The sequence below is a fragment of the Podarcis tiliguerta genome (genome assembly GCF_965153285.1).
Source record: "Podarcis tiliguerta genome assembly, chromosome: 5".
In the NCBI taxonomy this organism is placed as follows: domain Eukaryota; kingdom Metazoa; phylum Chordata; class Lepidosauria; order Squamata; family Lacertidae; genus Podarcis; species Podarcis tiliguerta.
This window is the reverse complement of record NC_139538.1, coordinates 96,349,317-96,370,483: the sequence shown is the minus strand read 5'-3', so window position 1 is coordinate 96,370,483 and position 21,167 is coordinate 96,349,317. Positions and strand designations below refer to the sequence as shown.

At 44.4% G+C, this 21,167-nt stretch overlaps 2 protein-coding genes across 2 annotated transcripts in view; one reads left to right on the top strand and one right to left on the bottom strand.

The window, feature by feature from the left end:
- The window catches only part of SMC1B (structural maintenance of chromosomes 1B), a 387,986-nt gene that overhangs the window by 243,036 nt on the left and 123,783 nt on the right, over positions 1-21,167 (top strand). The gene's annotated exons all lie outside the window — the stretch shown is intronic.
- FBLN1 (fibulin 1) overlaps positions 15,285-21,167 on the bottom strand; it is a 59,435-nt gene continuing 53,552 nt past the window's right edge. Inside the window, exon 17 of the mRNA XM_083440769.1 lies at positions 15,285-16,041. Coding sequence (XP_083296895.1) covers positions 15,902-16,041 — 140 coding nt within the window. The 3' untranslated portion in view covers positions 15,285-15,901. The remainder of the gene's footprint in view (positions 16,042-21,167) is intronic.

The window sequence follows — 21,167 nt, the reverse complement described above, 5'->3', positions numbered from 1 at the left end:
TAAAATCAGCTGGCTAGTGACCCAGTACCCTGGTTGTGAAATGCTCACCTCAGGGGGGGAAAACATTTGGTTTGTTCTGGACTGTCAGCTGCCAGCTTTTAGTGGCTAATGCTGCCAGTGTGGTGTTAGTAATTAGAGTTAGACTAGGACTGGGGATACCAAGGTCTCTTTAGGTCTTTTCTTCATAGAGCTGTTGTATTTTTACATGATTGTCCTCATACCGCTATTTTTTAAGGATCTATTGTCTTTTATATTTTAAGCAGGACAAACCACCCGCCAACAGTCAGATTTAAGATTCATTTAGTCCATTACCAATACCATGTCAATAACTTCACCTGAATTTAATGAAATTGGGTGTCATCAGCATATCAATGAGTTGGGTGTCATCAGCATATCAACAACACCTCACTCCAACTTCCAGGTTGATCTTGATCAGTGTTTCTTGTGAACGATCTAGAATCATAGAATTGTAGAGTTGGAAGGGACCCTGAGGATCATCTAGTCCAACCCCCAATGGACTATGCAGGGCTATACAGCTGTCCCATACGGGATCAAACCTGCAACCTTGGGGTTATCAGCACCACACTCTAACCAGCTGAGTTATCCAGGCAGAGTTGTAGGGAAATGGTTCTTATAAGACTGTTCATGATAAAGTTGAGAGTTTGTATTGCCTTGCTCTTTACTGAAATGGTGTTATGGAACTTTTAAATAAGTCACTAGACATAGCTAATACGTGAATAAGTAGAGACAAAACAACAAAGGATTTGGTGGAATAAACTCAAAAGGAAGAAGTTGTATTTTCCACTATTTGATGGCGCTCTCATAGTAACTTTAGTACATTTTCTGCCTCACCTCATTCACAAATGATTCTAACAGCTCTAACAAAAGACAGTCATGGTCCATGTGAATATATCTTTGATCTTCAACATGCACCACATACAAATTGTTAAGATTCAAGTTATCTGCTATTTACCAGCAGTATTTAGAAATCAAGAGAGGGTTGTATGCAGTGCAATCCTATATGAACTTGCTGAGAAGTAAGTCTTACTGAGTTGATCAGGGCTTACTCTCCAGTAAGTATGTGCTTAACATAAGAACTTCTTTCCAAGTACACATTATGCTTTTAAAGATCTAATGACCACATTTAATGTCAGAAGAATGCAAATTCTCTGCATTTTCTATTTCATTATTATCTACCCAAATCTTTTACTTTGACCTGGTGCTTAATACACTGCCTTTTTTCTTTTTCTTTTTCTTTTTTGGTAAAAGCTTAGCATTTTCAACCCTCGTCTCAATCATCAATTCTTTACCTTATTGAATCAGAAACCGTTTTTGTAGCTTAAAACACAAAATGATCAGTAACTTAACATTTCAAAAGAAGTGTAATATGGGAAGAAAGGCAACAGTGTTTATTTAAAGGCAGTGTTAAGTGTTTGCTTTTAAATCAAATAATACCATATGTAATATCAAATAAAGAGGAAGTATGGTACCTAAATCACTCCAGCAAAGTTTAAAAAATAGTAATATGAATTAATGATTGACCCAAGGTTTATTCATCTGTTTGCTTTGGTATTCATAAAAATGCATCGTTACCTTAGTAACTCCAACTTCATACAGATTTTAGTCTATCCTTGATCTAAAGTGCACCCTCTTAAAGAAAGGCATACAGTTTCTCTTGAGAACACTTTTCCTTGTTTTCTTTGTTTGTGAAGGAAGAAATAATGAATTGGCTTCTCTTTAATGGACCATTTTTGATCTTTTCCTCCCCCCTCCAAACAATATCTAACTTCCAACACTTGCTTTCTGGATGCTTCAGAAAACTCTAGAATGGCGTCCATGGCTCTGGGGCTTTTTCCTAGATAAGTGGGTGTCGGATTGCAGCCCTGGTGTCTTACAGGCAATTTTTGTGAAGCTAGAAAAAATGATTGCTGTTTGTACTCCACTCTCTTCAGAGATTTGTTTTTTATTTCCACCACTTTGTACTTTATGTACACACCAAAATGAGTAGAAAATGTGCCTTTCTTGTTTAGAGACAGCACAGAACACAATGTTGTCCAATGACCCTACTGGCACCAGCTTGATGGGGAAAGAGGCAGCAGCGCCTCCTGCCCTGTTCCTGTTGGCGATCCACTTCTCTTGTCTGTTGAAGCCTGGGAATGTTAATCATTTCTGCCTAAGAGCAAGTGTGGAGGAAAGGGTCTTGGGAAGTAGCAGGCAACTTCTTCCATTCTGTGTGAAGATGCAGTTTGTGGGCTCTCCAGATCAATTCCTGGACCAAGAACCATTTGCCATAGTTACATGAGCTAGTGCCCCTAGCTAAAATGCAAACGCATTTGGCTTCTGAACTCCATTATCAATGGAAGACCAAGTTATGTAAATTTTACTTTCAGCCGGGTTGGTTACAGGTTATGATTTTACAACACATTTGCTCCTGACATGAGGTAATGTGCTCACTGCTCTTTAATGGCATAATACACATGAGCAGTTTGCCAAGTGGTTATATACACCCTGGCTTACAGAGGCACCTATGAGGCAAGGTGCGGCAACTGCCTCAGGCGTCAGGATCCACGGGGGCAGCAGACCCAGCCTCCAAGGAATGCAAGTTCACTGCCCAGGTGGCAGCAACAACAGGGGTCTGGTCTGCCGCCTTCTGGGCAGCCCTCCCAGAGCCCCCTCTAAGAGCGGCTCCTGGGTGCATAGGAGGTCTGCTGGTCGCCCCCTCCTTGCTCCCAATGTATATCTTTACCCCCCCCCCCCGCCATTCCTGATGCAGATCTTCACTCACCCTTCTTCCCTAGCAGGAAGAGAGGGCCATTCTGTTTTTCGCCTCAGGTGCCAAAAGGTATTGTGCCAGCCCTGGAACGCACACGAGATCCTCCCCGAGAGAAGGTGGAGAGCAAGAAGAACACTGGGGAACTGTGCCCTCCATTCCCAAAATGCTGTTTCCTTCTTCCCCCGCCCCTGGATTCAATACTTTTAGTTTTATTGGAGGGAGAGGGAAATCTGATCACATAATTTACTTTTACTTCGGCTTTCCTATATTTCCAATCCAATATCAATTACTACCCAGTAGTGTATCTGAAACGGTTTTTTGGTGCAGCTGTGGGGATGGGAAAATCAATTACTAATTGTTTCTAGGAATTCCAAAACTGTCAGACTAGAAAGTCTCCAAATTTTGCAAAGGCTCGAAAATTTGCTGCTGTGTGGCAATATTAGAAACATCAGTGCAAATCTGGCAGCATACCATGACTCTTATCAAAATTACAAAGTTTCTATCTTCAGTGATTGCTCTTTGGGTTGATGATTATCTCCGCTTGGTTTAAAAGCTGTGCAGCAAACGCGTTAAATGGGGGAGGGTGAACCTCAGGGAGAGGCTGAAATCTGCTCCTCTAGCTCCACCTCTTGGAGAGACCAAAATCAGGAAAAAGTTAAAACAGCCAAGTCTCTACTGTAGCAGTACGTCATTATCCTTACAAGTAACAAAATAGCACACAAGCTGTGGATGGTGGATAAGTTTGGGTAAACCCCCGAAGATAACAACGAGAGCGAAAAATCTTCCAGCACAAGAAGTTAAACCAACAATCCATTCCAAACACTATAATGAATGCTCTAGGTATCCAAGGAAGTGTTTTGAGTAATCTTTTTCCATTCAATAAACTCAAATCTGGTGTATTTTGCTGGTTCCCTGACTGCCCTCTCCTTTTGCCTTCACCATAAGGAAAGACAGCCCAACCATTATTAGAGTTTCTGCACCTTTGCTGTGTCTGGTAGCTCCATTTCTAAAATAATAGTCAATAATATGCAGATAAAATCAGCAACATGGAAAAAACTGAGAATGCATAACTAAGTCATATGTCTGGGACTACTTGCTGAAATGAAAAACAGTTTTAGCAGTATAGCGAGGAGTTTGTTTAATGGTCAGATTTGCACCATTGTTTAGAAAATACATAAATAGGAATCAGTAGGAAATTATTTAAATCGATAACTTAAATCAACCTCTCTCTTTTTCTGATTTAAATCAAACCATCCTGATATGGCAGGACACGGGTGGCACTGTGGGTAAAACCTCAGCACCTAGGACTTGCCGATCGTATGGTCGGCGGCTCGAATCCCTGCAGTGGGGTGAGCTCCCGTCTTTCGGTCCCAGCGCCTGCCAACCTAGCAGTTCGAAAGCACCCCTGGGAGCAAGTAGATAAATAGGGACCGCTTACTAGCGAGAAGGTAAACGGTGTTTCCGTGTGCGGCTCTGGCTCGCCAGAGCAGCTTCGTCACGCTGGCCACGTGACCCGGAAGTGTCTCCGGACAGCGCTGGCCCCCGGCCTCTTAAGTGAGATGAGCGCACAACCCTAGAGTCTGACAAGACTGGCCCGTACGGGCAGGGGTACCTTTACCTTTACCTTATCCTGATATGGGACTGCTCCTGAAGAGCCCCCGGAAGCTTGGTTTAGTGTGAATCACAGCAGCCAGCTTGTTCAATGGAGTTTGCGGATTGGGGACAGGAAACTTCCCTGCTGAAACAGCGGCCCCAGCTTCTCTTCCTTTTCAGAAGACTTCTTTTGTTAAACACTGAGAATTTGTTGGAAGCTGGTTCAATTGCCTGATTTTTATTGTGGGTTTAACCTCTGCTGTTTTTAGGTTTTCGTAGCTTCTGTGGTGTGGCATTGTTTAAATTGACTATTGACCTTCTCAAAGTATTTTGAGCAAAGGCAGGGTGAAAATGTTTTAAATAAATAATAAAATAAATAAATAAATCCCAGAAGAATACCCACACATCACAAAGCCAGCCTAACCCTGCTTTTTTTAAAAAAAAAAAGTCTTGGTGAAGCTGTCAGGGTGCTTTTATGCATTGGAGACCTTGGTTTCCTTGGTGGGGCAGTGTTGCCTATGGCCTTTCTACTCACATTTCACTTGTAACTTTCTGAGTAAGTGTTGTTTTGTGCAACAGTCTCATCTTTGTTCAGTCCCACTACCTTGTTGCTCTTTATTAGCCTCTAATCCCTGTCACAGTTTCACCTTTGCAATGATGAGGTCACAGCTCACGTTGATTGGGAAAGGAAGTGTTGGTGATAGCTGCTGACAGAAAGCTGATAAAGCTGGTTTTTTAGCAGCAATACATTCTCACTTGCAGGACTAATCTTTGTGCTAGAAACCAGCTTTTGCAGGTCGCTCTTTTGACATTGGCTGCAGATATTTCCCCATGCTTAATCTTCCTTTGGAGCATTCGTATACACCTAAGTCCTTGCACAGAAGTGCCTTCTTGGGACTCAAAACAACCCCAAGTCATTTTGGAGCAGATAAGCAAAGCACTACCAAACAAACTAGTGATTTCTGAAAACTTACTAGCTAGTTGAGGGATGGAGAGACATTTGCTTTTAAATGTGAACCTAATTCACCCTTTTGGAAGCAAGAGGGAAGAATGGCTAGACATTTGGAAAGGGATCCTAATCTTCCCTTCTTTGCACTCAGTTTTTTGTACCTTTGGTACAACAGCAATTCCACTACTCATGAATGCCAGTATAACTGGGATAATCTCGAAAAAAATTTACCATGCTGTATTTTTATCAGTGTACCCGTGTGTTTGTGCAGCAGCACTACATATTGATGCACTGGCATATATGAAAAAAGTGCTTTTTTTGGAGTGTTTCATTAGTGCATTGCAACCACACTAATGCAACCCAGAGTGCCTAGGGAAACCTAGCCAGATGGGTGGGGTATAGATAATAAAATTATTATTATTATTATTATTATTATTATTATTATTATTATTATTATTTAAAAGGTAAAGGTAAAGGACCCATGGACGGTTAAGTCCAGTCCAAGGCGATTATCGGGTTGTGGCACTCATCTCGCTTTCAGGTCGAGGGAGTTGGTGTTTGACCACAGACAGTTTTCTGGGTCATGTGACCAGCATGATTAATTGCTTCTGGCGCAACGGAACACCATGACAGGAACCAGAGCAGTGCACGGAAACGCTTGTTTACCTTTCCACAACAGCGGTACCTACCGTATTTTTCGTCCTATAGGGCGCACCGGCCCATAGGACGCACCTCGTTTTTTGGGGGGGGAAATGAATAAAAAAAATTTATTTCCCCCCCTCAGCTGCGGCTGCCGCCCCAAGCCTTGCGGACACCCGCCAGAAGCAAGGGGAGCCCTCTGGAGGGCTCCCCGTGCTTCGGGCGGGAGGCTGCCGCCCCAAGCCTCGCGCGCTCGGCGGGACCTCCCGTCGGGCGCGCCAGGCTTGCGGACACGCCCCCGAAGCACGGGGAGTCCTCCGGAGGGCTCCCCGTGCTTCGGGCGGGAGGCTGCCGCCCCAAGCCTCGCGCGCTCGGCGGGACCTCCCGTCGGGCGCGCCAGGCTTGCGGACACGCCCCCGAAGCACGGGGAGTCCTCCGGAGGGCTCCCCGTGCTTCGGGCGGGAGGCTGCCGCCCCAAGCCTCGCGCGCTCGGCGGGACCTCCCGTCGGGCGCGCCAGGCTTGCGGACACGCCCCCGAAGCACGGGGAGTCCTCCGGAGGGCTCCCCGTGCTTCGGGCGGGAGGCTGCCGCCCCAAGCCTCGCGCGCTCGGCGGGACCTCCCGTCGGGCGCGCCAGGCTTGCGGACACGCCCCCGAAGCACGGGGAGTCCTCCGGAGGGTTCCCCGTGCTTCGGGCGGGAGGCTGCTGCCCGCAAGCCTTGTGAGCCTGTGGGAACTCCCACAGGGCTTGCAAGGCTTGCGGGTAGCTTCCTGAAGCCTGGAGAGCGAGAGGGGTCGGTGCGCACCGATGCCTCTCGCTCTCCCGGCTTCAGCGAAAGCCTGCATTCGCCCCATAGGACGCACACACATTTTCCCTTCATTTTTGGAGGGGAAAAAGTGCGTCCTATGGGGCGAAAAATACGGTATTTATCTACTTACACTGACGTGCTTTCAAACTGCTAGGTTGGCAGGAGCTAGGACAGAGCAACAGGAGCTCACCCCGTTAAGGGGATTTGAACCACTGACCTTCCAATCAGCAAGCCCAAGAGGCTCGGCGCCACCCTCATCCCATTACTATTATTACTACTACTACTACTACTTACAGATCAGTAAAACACTGCACAAACACTTACGCTCGTCATTCAAGCTACAGCTGCTGAAATGTCTTCTTCTATGGAGCTATTAAACCATGGGCAAGATACCACATCTGAAGGCAGAATAGGTCACCTGACGTCTGGTGATTGGCAGGTGGGCAGCTCTGTCCACCTCTCAATCTTAGCCTCTGAGGAGTGGGGGAGATAAACCATAGTCTAGTTCTAGGCCAAAGTCGGGAAGGATTGTCCAAAATGATCCACCAACTTGTGCAATTAGTGGGAGCTCTGAAAGAAAGAATACATGTTACCATACAGCCCAATACATCAGTCACCATTTGCCATTAATCCGGATAACTCAAACGCACTCTGCAAATCCTTGTTTTTCCACTCCCCAAATAGGTTTGCTTTTCTTTCCATCTATGGCCTCTCCATAGTTGAACAGTACATTCCTGCCTATTGGTTTCTAATAAACAACTGTAACTAGGGGTGGTGATACAGTATGACTCATTATTGGCCAATGTTGTAAATGCCTCAGGGCCCCCAAAATATAAAATGATGATGACAGTTTGTTGGTGCTGAAAGGATAAATTGGCAGTGTTTACTTTGCAGTCCGTGACAGTACTGAAGTACTGATTAATGGTTCTGCTGTGTAGGTGGATTGTACATTGCAACCTTGCAGTTAAGGTTTTACCCAGAGTTTCACTCCCAGAACCTCCATTAGTTAAAACATTTGGATGAGTTAATTTACTCATGCTCATAGTTGATTGATGGATTGCTGTCCCCCAACATCTCTCTTTTTCTTCTGGCTCTAGATTTTATTGGTTTACAACTTGTGGTTGCCACTTTGAGTGTTACTATAGGCAGCATAAATATGAGATAGAAATGTTTTCAACAGTAATAGTTTGGCACCTTCAGGAGGGGTGGTATATGGATGGGGGGTCAACACATGCTGATATTCCTGCATTTCAGTGAGTTGAACTAGGGGACTCAACTCTATGATTCTATATTGAAATAATAATGATAATAAATTTGAGGAACATGCCCCATGGGGGGTGCAGTGTGCATGGATCATGAGACCAGGCTGTACTTGTTTTGTGCATACTTTGCTGCACATGAACTTATTTGCGGAAGAGTGCAGAAGAGTGTCGTTTAAATGTGGAATTCACTTTCCTCATTCCAAAACAATTTGGCAGGATCTTTATGACTCTCCTTGGTTTGTCTATTACTGTTGTTTTTAAACCTTGAGATTAAGCCTTGCCTTTCATTTTCCCCTCCTCTCTGTCGGAAAATTGTCCATCTTTTGCTTTATTTGCTTTCTCATCTGGAGCATCATTTCTTGAATACTTTCATCTTTGGACCAAAGCTGAGCTGCTGGTTTCTGCCCTTTCAGTGCCGTTGTTTCCATGCACTGGGTTTCTTCCTTCATTGATCTTGAACATTTCACTGTAAGCATTTGGAGCATCAAGTTGAAAGGAATAATTATTGTAAGTTCCATTGTCATTTTTACCTGAACAAAAATTATGCACATTCAGTGAAAGACACTGCAGATTTGGAGGGCTTATCATATATTCAAGGCCAGCATTTCGCCACATAGGAATGGCAAAACATTCCATTCTAATTTCTAAATGCTACACAGCTGGCAACAGTTAAGACACCATCTAATACTTTCTGGTTAGCCTTCCTTAAAGCACATATCAGTAATTTCCAAAGCCTAAACTGCAGTTATGGAGTTATGAGGATATCCATTACACTGATGCCTTTTTATCATTATTACTGCTTCTGCCCCCAAACTCTGGCAGTCACAAAACAATTCAACTGCAATATATAATTTGAAGTCACCCCTTATCTGAGGACAGGGTGGTCTTTCAGATCAGCCCTGAGGTCAGTGATAGGGCGGGGAAATCTACTGATTGTTCCACATTTGACCAATGGAGTATGATGAGTCTCTGAGATCATATGTCTTGAGTGATAGCTCATAGGCTGGATCAATGCATGAAAGGGTGAGGAACACATTTGTCTACAGTGCATAAGTAGCAGTGTTGTCATTCGCAAAAAGAAACATCCCAAGCCAGGACGCCCAGCTGTGGGACACCAGCAACCATCAGGACATCTGCAGCATTGATTAAACTGCCAACCATGAAAGATCTTTTCTGGTAGATGAAGGAACACAGCCATGATAAGTTAATATTCTTTGTCAGGAGTGCGTGCAGGAACCAGGCCCTGTGACCAGTGGGGTTCGCAGGACTGGGGCCTTCCTGAGTTTGTTCTGGAGAGACAAGGCACGGCTGCACAGGTGAGGCTGCTTGGTAACTCACTGCACCTGGTGGCAAGAGCTGGGAAGGGATATAAGGTCAACATTTCCCTGTGGCTCTTCACCACAGCAATACCTTCCTGCCTTGCTGTGTTTGGCTTCTTGCTTCCTCATCCTCGGACCTTGGCTTTGTGACTCCTTGCTTCTTGACCCTTGGATCCCTGGCTTCTGGACTCTCATTCCTGCTCCCACCCTGCCATCTTGCCCCCAGTCTGTCGTCCTCAGCTGGGACTTTGATCACCCGTAGACCGGACCATGACACCCTTAATCTTTGGAGGCCAAACCGGGGCGGAGGGGGGCTTCACGAAGCTGGATTCAAATCTGAAGGCCACAATCTCAGATAGACTAAGATTAGGTATACTCTGTGTTGTTTGTGGCTCTTGGGACCTTCAGAAGTACAAAAGAAAGAGGAATCCAGAAGAGGTGTTCCAACAGGGCTGGATTAACCATTAAGCAAAATAAGGGAGGGGGAGGCGCCACAAAAAAAATTCATTGCCAGATTTTTAACATTAATTGTCACAAATTGCTCAGCTGAGTGTTCATTTTCTCAACTGAAGTACAGTCATACTTTGGAAGTCAAACGGAATCCATTCTGGAAGTCTGTTTGACTTCCAAGACGTTCAGAAACCAAAGTGCAGCTTCCAATTGGCTGCAGGAAGCTGTGCTGGACGTTCGGCTTCCAAAAATCGATTGAAAATCACTTCTGGGATTCAATCATTCAGGAGCCGATTTGTTTGGGAGCCAAGACATTTGAGATCCAAGGTACAACTGTATATTAAAAATCCCAACAGAACAACCATGTAACAAGGCAGGCTGAATGCCTCATCTCTAGTAAATATAGAAACAAATGTGTTATGTAAGATTAGTTTTGAGGATATGATGAAAGATTTTGCAATTTAAAAAGCAGGATATAAATAAATATTAATTAATAATAAACAATATTACTTATAAGTATGATATGAATGATGTGATATGAAGATTCATATAGAAACAAGATTGATAAGAGAAATCTGTGAGAGAGACAGAACAGAGTGCTTTTTCTCAGGCTGAGAAAGATGGGAGCTGTCCCAGGTAGGAGCTGGGAAGACGTGGAAGATTAAGATAGAAGGTTGATAGAATATAAAATTTTGGGTTGGGGGGGCTGTTTCTCCCCTCCCTCTTTTCTTTTCCTTTCCCCCCTTTTTCTTCTTTTTAGATACTAGCTTTGTTTTATTTCATAGAATCATAGAGTTGGAAGAGACCACAAGGGCCATCGAGTCCAACCCCCTGCCAAGCAGGAAACACCATCAGAGCACTCCTGACATATGGTTGTCAAGCCTCTGCTTAAAGACCTCCAAAGAAGGAGACTCCACCACACTCCTTGGCAGCAAATTCCACTGTCGAACAGCTCTTACGGTCAGGAAGTTCTTCCTAATGTTTAGGTGGAATCTTCTTTCTTGTAGTTTGGATCCATTGCTCCGTGTCCGCTTCTCTGGAGCAGTGGAAAACAACCTTTCTCCCTCCTCTATGTGACATCCTTTTATATATTTGAACATGGCTATCATATCACCCCTTAACCTCCTCTTCTCCAGGCTAAACATGCCCAGCTCCCTTAGCCGTTCCTCATAAGGCATCATTTCCAGGCAATTTTTGTTATCCAAAATACATTTTTGTTATCCAAATACAAATAAAGTGGAAGTATACGAAAATAAACATTATTTTCCATCTTACTGAAGGTTTTGTTTTATTTCAAAAAATAAAATGTTATTTTACGGTTTATATCTTTCACTGGTGCATTAGTGCCTTGCCTATTTCTGCTTTATGCTGTGCCATCCAGTAGTTCAGGTTGTGCTACTGTGGTGCCTTCATTTAAAGGAGGCCTGACCAACAGAGAATTTTGACAGAACAATATAGAGCATCATGTTAACAGAAAAACAAGCTGAAATTGCAGTGACCAAAATAGTGGGTTAAATGCCATGGACAAATTCATGGATATGAGTTTTCCCATTAGACCCACTCAAATTACTGGCATTTATAAATAACAACTACAAATAATCTTATTATATCTTTGTGGGATTTGCCATTACTGTACTTTAAATCAAAGATGGACTTAAAACAGATGAATATTTTACCCTTCTAAGCATTTTTAAATAATCTAATTTACTTTCTGGCACAATACATGGGCACAAGCAAGTATAGTAAACGTTTAAAAAATTTGATCAGCCTATCTTCTTAGGACATCAGAACAAAACTGCTTGCAATTGTAAAATAATATTTTTTAAAGTATGTTACTTCCCAGGAACATGCTGTTTTCAAGGCCCTTTTCCATTATGTATTATTTAGTTAGAAAAGAAGGAAGGGGGGAGAATGATGTACATTATGGTAATTGATTGGGACTGATCCCAAAATGTTATAAATATCTATCCTAATTAAGTAAATACACATATTAAAATAAATAAGTTGGCATGTACACTGCAATTAAGAAATGCTAATGGAACAGGAGACGGGGGGCAGGGGGGGAGAGACCTCTCTAGGGCCTCAGGAATAAGGTTTTCTAAGTCCTGTTAATTAAAAATAAGGACAGTCCTTCTGCTATACATTAAAATGTTCATTTGCTTTTGAATATTTTTTTAATTTAAAAAAATCTAAAGAAATAGTAGATCTAGGTTATTACGTATCTCAAGTAGCTGGGAATTATCTTCATTTGGTTCACCGGTGACCTGAGCATAGGATGTATGTTCTTTTCTTTTTTTAAAAAAAGCTGGCTACTATAGAAGCAAGCATTGCCTTGAAATTCTGGCACGTGTGAGCGTGAGAGCTTCAGGGACCCCAGAAATTCCATGCAAGCAGACAATGCTCTGTACACTTCAATCTAGCAAGCAATGCTCTGTATGTACACCCTCACTGTCCCAGCATGGTCATAAGATATACTTCTAGCTTCAGTGTCCTCTAAAGCTTTTAAAAGGAAGATGCGGCTTGCTCACTTGCAAGACTTTCCTCACAAGATTGGTTTGCTTGGAGGGGCAGCCTTGGAGGGGGGGGGGTGTTTGTTCCCAACGACCAGAGGTGGTGCCATCTTGGTGACGGAATGGAGGTCAGCCCAGCTAGCTCCTGCCACTCTAGCTGTCCAGCCTCCCCTGTTGCTAGGGGATATTTCCACTCCAGAAAATGGGCAGAATGGGGAACAGTAGAACTGCCTCCCCTTCTCTAGTATCTACAGGAAAAGAAGGAGGGTCCCCATCCTCCCTCTCAGGCTGCTCCCTGCCAAGGACATTCTCTGCACTAGTATTTTTCAAACTTGGGCCCTCAGCTGTTGTTGAACTACAACTCCTATCATCCTTGACTACTTTACTTGCTAGCTAGGGATGATGGGATTTGTAGTCTAACAACAGCTATGGGACCAAGTTTGAGAAACACTGCTCTGCACCTACTTCTCCACATCTGCCTGGTGAGACCAATAGACCATGGATGGATGGCAATCTTCAGAGGTTCCACAAATGAGTCTTAACATTAACTTCCGTTTTAATTCTCTCCCTCACTTCTGTTTCTCTCTCTCTCTCTCTCTCTCTCACACACACACACCTTAACTCTTGACTGCTTATTCCTTATGATGCACATTGTGAATATTCAGTTATATTGTCAAAATTAAGGGAACTTGGATGAACAACTGTTAAAAAAAGAAAATGTTTATTTTCCTAAAAACGATACATGGTTGAGAGAAACTATAGATACAAACAACACTCATTTATTGAGTTTCATTACATTATTGGGTCATACTTCAGTATGATACATAAGAAGCCTCATACACGATTGCTCCAACCCAGCAAGAAGCCCTCCTGTGTGCATAATGGTGGCCTAAATCCATGCTCACCTGAGCCCTAGTGGGAGGACTCTTTGGGATGTGCCTCAATGTGATGTCCACCCACATCTGGAGCCACCAACTGTTCTGCAGCCCATCACTGCAACTGAATTGGGCCCTTCACCATGACTAATTTTAAAAATAATTTTAGCTTCTAAAACACCAATCCCAATCTAGTGTGTATCCACAATAGGTACGTACTGTTTCTATGTACATATCTCTGCTGCTGGATCATGGCATAAAGGTTTCGAATTACTTGGTTCCACTGCACTGTTGATTTCATTCTAGTTTGTCACCAAAGAAATGGGGATCTCAAAAGCCACTAAAAGTAGTTTAGTCTACAGGATGGGAGTCGGAACCTGCCATCCCTGGACAGCGGTCAGGGCCCCCCACTCTGGAAGGGCCCCCTCCTTTTCTAGCCTAAGAGGTGTAACTCTAGAATAGTATCTGGGATCTGCAATGCCTTGAGTTGTTAATGCCTTTGGGGATCTTGCAGATTAAGGAGTACCAAATTCACACATTTCCCCCTTCAGTTCTAAACCTTCATGATGCACAGCTAAAAGAAGATGGAGATAAGGCCTGCAGCCCTACCTTAGGCAAGCTCAAAAAAGATTATTGCTTGTTCCTGTTGCCCTTTTTTTTTTGCTTTAAGCAGCAGGCTCTCATATCACAGACTGCTTTTGAAACTCTCCTCTGCTTAAAAAGCAGACTGCATTGTGACATGAGAGGTTGCTGTTTGGGGGGAAACCCAAAGTGCCATTTGGACTTTGGATCCAAGACAATGAATCATGAGCACATCCTTCTCTTAGCAGCTGATTTCACATCAGGTACCACATGTTAAGTGACATTTTCCCCAATACTGGGGTCATTTAGCCCCTCAATACCTTGGCATATACAGTCTTTATTTTTCTACCATTTACTTTAGTTGGGGCCTACCTGATGCTAATGCCTTTTAATGAAACTTTCAGATAAAAAAAACCCCCAAAATACACACTTATTTTGAAGCACACCTATTTTGAAGAACTCCACCCACCCGCCCCACTCATTGCAAGAGAATATATGTGGAATATGATGAATGTGGAATATGATGAAGAGAATATATGTGGAAGAGTGACTAGTGGGGTGCCACAGGGTTCTGTCTTGGGCCCGGTCTTATTCAACATCTTTATCAACGACTTGGATGATGGACTCAAGGGCATCCTGATCAAATTTGCAGATGACACCAAACTGGGAGGGGTGGCTAACACCCCAGAGGACAGGATCACACTTCAAAATGACCTTGACAGATTAGAGAACTGGGCCAAAACAAACAAGATGAATTTTAACAGGGAGAAATGTAAAGTATTGCACTTGGGCAAAAAAAATGAGAGGCACAAATACAAGATGGGTGACACCTGGCTTGAGAGCAGTACATGTGAAAAGGATCTAGGAGTCTTGGTTGACCACAAACTTGACATGAGCCAACAGTGTGACGCGGCAGCTAAAAAAGCCAATGCAATTCTGGGCTGCATCAATAGGAGTATAGCATCTAGATCAAGGGAAGTAATAGTGCCACTGTATTCTGCTCTGGTCAGACCTCACCTGGAGTACTGTGTCCAGTTCTGGGCACCACAGTTCAAGAAGGACACTGACAAACTGGAACATGTCCAGAGGAGGGCAACCAAAATGGTCAAAGGCCTGGAAACGATGCCTTATGAGGAACGGCTAAGGGAGCTGGGCATGTTTAGCCTGGAGAAGAGGAGGTTAAGGGGTGATATGATAGCCATGTTCAAATATATAAAAGGATGTCACATAGAGGAGGGAGAAAGGTTGTTTTCTGCTGCTCCAGAGAAGCGGACACGGAGCAATGGATCTAAACTACAAGAAAGAAGATTCCACCTAAACATTAGGAAGAACTTCCTGACAGTAAGAGCTGTTCGACAGTGGAATTTGCTGCCAAGGAGTGTGGTGGAGTCTCCTTCTTTGGAGGTCTTTAAGCAGAGGCTTGACAACCATATGTCAGGAGTGCTCTGATGGTGTTTCCTGCTTGGCAGGGGGTTGGACTCGATGGCCCTTGTGGTCTCTTCCAGCTCTATGATTCTATGATTCTATGTGTGGTGGGGGGTCATTTTTGAGGTCAGTTATGCCCAGTGCTATTTTCCTAAAAGAAGAGGTGCCAGAACTCACAAAAAACACCTCCCTTGTTCTCTTATAACGGCATTGGTGCTAGAACTGAGCTGAACAAAAGCCCTGGTTATGCCCCAAATTCATCAGAGGTGATTTCTGGATTTTTACAATGAAAAAAATTAATTTGATAGCCAGGCAAGGCATTCAAGGAGGTGGAAGTAGGGAGGGTGAGGGCAGGCAAGGCTCTGATCCTGCAAAATCTTGCATGCAGCACCCTGACTAAAAGACCTCAGCAAAACAGAATTTAAAACCCCATAGAAGGACAGGGAGCTGGACACACTATTTATTTGTATATACAATCCAGCTAGATCAGACTCAAAGGTTATTGCTCCATCCTACTTCTATTTTAGATAGTTTGCTATTGGTCCTTTAATTAAACTATAAACCAGAAATGTTACTTGAAAAGAAAGCTATTTGGTCTCACTCCCAAGCCCCGTCTCACCCCTCCCTGACCCAAAAGGAGTGCATAACGTTTCTATGAGTTTGTGGTAGAGTTTCATTTGGAAGCTCTCCTGCTTCCACCCAGGTGGCGAGGCGGATCAGAACCAGTACTCCGAAACAAAGATGTGCACGTTGACAACGTTGCGGTGTGAGACAACCCCTCCAATGACGTAGTTCATCTCCAGCTTCAAGGTAGCATGGAAGGGGCCAATGATGGGTTTCACCTGGCGAACCACACCTGTGGGTTGAGGAGGAGGAAGAAGAATTAGTGCCACAAATATAACTGGGCTCAGCTCTGCCCTACTGAGTAATGACCTTAGTCCTTCCGGTCAGGTCGTTTCCCGCAGGGGGTGTGGCTATTCCATTCTGTGGCCTTTGGGTTATGGAGTGTCACAAGCTTCCAGCCTATCTCCCAGGCTGTGCAACAGGCCACAGTCATCATGCATGCCCTGGTCGCAGAATTATAGAAGAGCAGCGTTGGGAGGGTCATCTAGTCCAATCCCCTGCAGTGCAGGAACCCCTTCAGGTTAGATTCCTGTAATATTCTGTACAAAAACCTACCTTTGGAGGCAAGTAAGAAAACTTCAGTTTGTCTACAATGCAATTACCAGGGTGTTGACAGGAAGAATGGGGCCTTTAGGAGAGGTGTTCTGCCGTCTTAACAGTCTGTTTCAGAGGACTGGCTTTTATTTTAAAGTAATTTGGGACCAGAGGATCTTAAGCACTGCTCCCAACCACATGAAATGACACAGTCATGAAGATCAATTCATTGATGCCCTGCTCCAGGTGGTGAAGACAAGAAGCTGTGGCAGCAAGGAAGTTTAGAAGACACCATGGAGAAAAATGCCACTATGAATGTAGTTTCTAAAGAGAAGGGTTGGCTGAATATGCTGCAAACAAAGAGCCATTTGCAGATGTGCTCACAATGCCGAGGTGGCTTCTCGCCCTTCACACCCCAGGCTAAAACCTTCCTCTTCCATGGTGCCTTTGGGCGAGCTTTGCTGGTCCTCATCTCCAGCAGAATAAGGCCTAAGTAGATGTAGCTGCAGGAGCAGGGGGACTTCGGAAGAGCAAGGTCAGTTCCTTTCCTGACTCTCCTGGTGGCTGACTTTTGGCTGTAGGCTAATCAGGGCAGAGGCCTCTTTTGCACTTTGTTTTGTTTGCTTTGTAAAGCGCCATGCAGTAAATCAATATATAAATAATGGAAATAACAATGAAAAAGCATTAACATTTAAAATTTTCCCCTTTATATACTGCATACATGGTGTTTCAGAATAACCAAATTAACCAACTCCAGAAACGTGTCTATCTCATGGAAGCTGAACACAAAGTGAGCAGCTAAGAAGTTGAGAAAGTATTAAAGACACTGTTTTAGTTTTTTTCTTAAGCACATAGGGACATTAATGGGCTTTCTTTTCTTCCTTATACAAAAAGGTTTGCTCTCCACTACCACAAGTGATGGTGCTGGAGGAGACTCTTGAGAGTCCCATGGACTGCAAGAAGATCAAACGCATCCATTCTTAAGGAAATCAGCCCTGAGTGCTCACTGGAAGGACAGATCCTGAAGCTGAGTCTCCAATACTTTGGCCACCTCATGAAAAGAGAAGACTCACTGGAAAAGACCCTGATGTTGGGAAAGATGGAGGGCACAAGGAGAAGGGGACGACAGAGGACGAGATGGTTAGACAGTGTTCTCGAAGCTACAAACATGAATCTGACCAAACTGCGGGTGGCAGTGGAAGACAGAAGTGCCTGGCGTGCTCTGGTCCATGGGGTCACGAAGAGTCGGACACGACTGAACGACTAAACAACAACAACAACAACCACAAGTGATGAAAAGTTCCACGGACAGTGTAGCAGAAGATTTTTGTTTGCTTGTAATGGCCCCAAACCATTTCCCTCTTGGCTCCAGAGTATGTCACTTTCTCAAACTTGGGTAGCATTTCTACCTAGCAATAAATCTTTAAACATTTATTATGAAAACTGTAGTGAATCTGAAAGATGCATTAATGGTACTCAACTCTTAAAGGTAAAGGGACCCCTGACCATTAGGTCCAGTTGTGGATGACACTGGGGTTGCGGCGCTCATCTTGCTTTATTGGCCGAGGGAGCTGACGTACTATTGGCCAGCGAACCAGAGCAGCGCACGGAAACACCGTTTACCTTCCCACCGGAACGGTACCTATTTATCTACTTGCACTTTGACGTGCTTTCGAACTGCTAGGTTGGCAGGAGCAGGGACCGAGCGACGGGAGCTCACCCCGTCGCGGGGATTCGAACCGCCGACCTTTTGATCGGCAAGCCCAAGAGGCTCACTGGTTTAGATCACAGCACCGCCCACGTCCCTACTCAACTCTTAACATCTGCCTAATTAGGCAGCCCTTTAAAAGAAGTTTCCGCCATTTATTCATAGAGAGATATTGGAGTGGGAAAGCTCTTACCTCACCCACTTCTTGCACATTTCAAGGTTTGTGTTTTTCAAGGCCAGCCCTCCCATGATGCAGACTGAAGCACCTCCCTCAGGCAGCAGAATCTCAATGGAGCACCCCCCCCACACACACAGGCCCCCATCCGCCATCACTGGAGAAGCAGCAGCAGGTTCTGGCAAGATCTTGCAAGAGCCCCGCAAAATCTCATGAGATCCTAAAGAGCTCTTGCGAGATCTCACAGGACTCTGCACAAGATTTTGCTGCTGCTGTCTTTTCTCACATCTCACTTTTCTGGCAGTGGCATGGGTGCCTCTCCCCCCCCCCCCCCAGACAAGGGGGGAGCCCTACTTCCAGAACCTGGAAGCCACCTCTGCACATTCCTGGTAAGCACGCCGTGGTGGGGAGCACCTTACCATTTGATCTCAGGTGCCAAAACAGGATAGGCCACCCCTGGTGCTTTCCCCTGTAGAAAATATACTGTTCACAATGGAAACAAGCAACTAAACTTGAGAAAAGACTGTAGCTTCAGAGAAGCTTTGATTGCCACAATTGACACCAATGTTCCTTTCCTTTCATTGTTAAGTTGGGATAAACAGATTTTTGAAATAATTTAAGAAGAAAACCCCCCACAAAATCCATTTACCAGAAGCTGCAACAGGGGGTTGCAGGTGCAGTCTTATTGATTGTTGAGTTTAATAATAAAAAGAAATTTAAATATTGCTTGTAAGCTGCCCAGTGGATATTTATTGCTGGCTGGTCATATATATTGTTCGGTTACTATTTTATATATAGTTGCATATAATCTGCCTTTCAAACTGCTTTCTGCTATGAAAACCCCCAATGCTCACAGGGCTCTGGCCTGTGGTTGCCTGACAGCATCTTCTGCTTCTCTCCCTGCAGTCTGCTGCCCTCCGCCATGAGCAGAACACATGGCTAACTGTCTCCTACACTGTCAGTTTCTGAAAGTGCAAAATACAGAATAACGAAGGGTCACATATTCAAAACCCCTGCTGAGCTGAACATTTTGGTATAGAATTGCTTCTTTCAGTTATTAGAATCCAACAGTGGCATTTAATTTGGAAGGAAACGTATAGTTTAAGGAAGGATTATTTGATATGTGTCCCATTTAGATCTTAGTTGAGGTCATGTTTCAAAAGTGGAGAGCTCGGCAGCATGTATGGCATTCCAGAAGCAGTCTCCTACCAATTCCCTAAGAACACATTGGCTTAGGATCTGATGGGAGAGATAAACGTTTGCTTATGCCAGCTGTCAGCACCCTTTTTTCTGAATGCCGTGATGACCTTAGAGTTTTGTCCTACTTAAATACTGACTAATATCTTCAGCATGCTGAGAAATAGCAGACTTTTCACCACATTCATTTTGCTTGCCATATTCCATAAACACACCTCTCTTTTTAAGCATCCTTCCCCCCCCCCCCCCAGTCCCTAAAATGTTACACATAAGATTCATTTCCTTGGACGGATTCCCCTCTCTTATAAAATTGACTTGTATTGGCAGGAACTGAGATGGGGGTGGGGGGTTAGGGAATCTCCCTGGAATACAGCCCTGGCTATGGAAGCGCCTTCTCTCTTTGGCATTAGCTTCTAACCTATGACACATGAATCCATAGGATGCAATCATTTAATCCAGACCATTTCTTTCCCACTCTGCATATACCCTGGTCGGCAGGCAAGGTTGGATCCCTCTTTGATCCAGTCAGAGATGAAGAAGCCATGGCTTCTCCTGTCTATTCCTCCTCTGCTCTTGTTACCCTATGATCCTCTCCTGCCTGACGTCTTGCTTATTGCAATATTCAGGATACTGGAGTGGAGGCGGGTCAAGCTGGAAGAGACATTTGGATGCAGATTTGGAGTCCTAGTAGAATAGCGATTTTCAACTCCGTTTTTACTGTTGTGTTTTATGGGTAGCTAGCCATCCGGGGGGGGGGGTGCAAGAACTAAGGCTAAAATAACAACTACAGTTACACACACTGAAGTTTCACTTTCTGTGCTATGTCAGTTGCTGTGTCAAAGCAAGCAGGACAACATCGCTCTCCCGTCAACAGGTACATTCCAGGCTGGGATGCTGCATCTGTCAACCATGCTGAGAGGGCAGCAGGAGCAGACCTGCCTTTATTCAGACACAGCCTGCCACTCTACCTGCAACAGGGCAAGGCAAAGGCCCTTGGGCCCAGCATGCAGCCTCATCTGAGGAGGCACATCAGTGGAACTCGACAACACTGCACTGGAACTCTGGTATACAACTGTTACAAAGCTCAGTGAGTAACTCTTGGTTCATGAAGGTGCCAAGATGCATATTTCCTGATACAGTCATGTGAATCTCAAGGGCTTGTAAGGCTCTCTTCAAGGCAAGCATGACAAACACCATCATGCTAGTGCCTGGAGAATGACCTGGTCTTCAAGAACCAAGCTTGGCAAAAATATTCGATAAACAGGGGAGACCAGGGCTCATAGTTTGAAGGCTCACTCTGCCACACTTCTGGTCAATCACAAGGCACTTCCAAACCGTCACTCTCTTTGCGTGGAGGCAATCGCACACTGACAAACTGGTGATTGGCAGGTCTCGTGCAACAAACCCACCTCTCCCAAAGATTGGAGTAGACTGCGGGAGTGAGGCACACATGTCAGGTCTCACAGTGAGGGGCCAGAACCAAAAGTGGGAGGCGAGAGAGAGAGAGAACTGGGCATTTTCTGCTGAGCTTGATATAAAGGTTGTTGGTTTTCTTGGCTAATAACTTTGGGCTCATCCACACTGAAGTTTAATGTGGAGCTGAAGCTTCCTGTGTCTCTTCTATTCTTATTCTTAAATATCCTTCTCATGAAATCCTCCTCATTCAAGTGACAGCCACAATTCCTCTCTGATAAATCTGAATTATCCCAATCCGTGAATAATTGAATAAGGGCAGAAAAGTCAA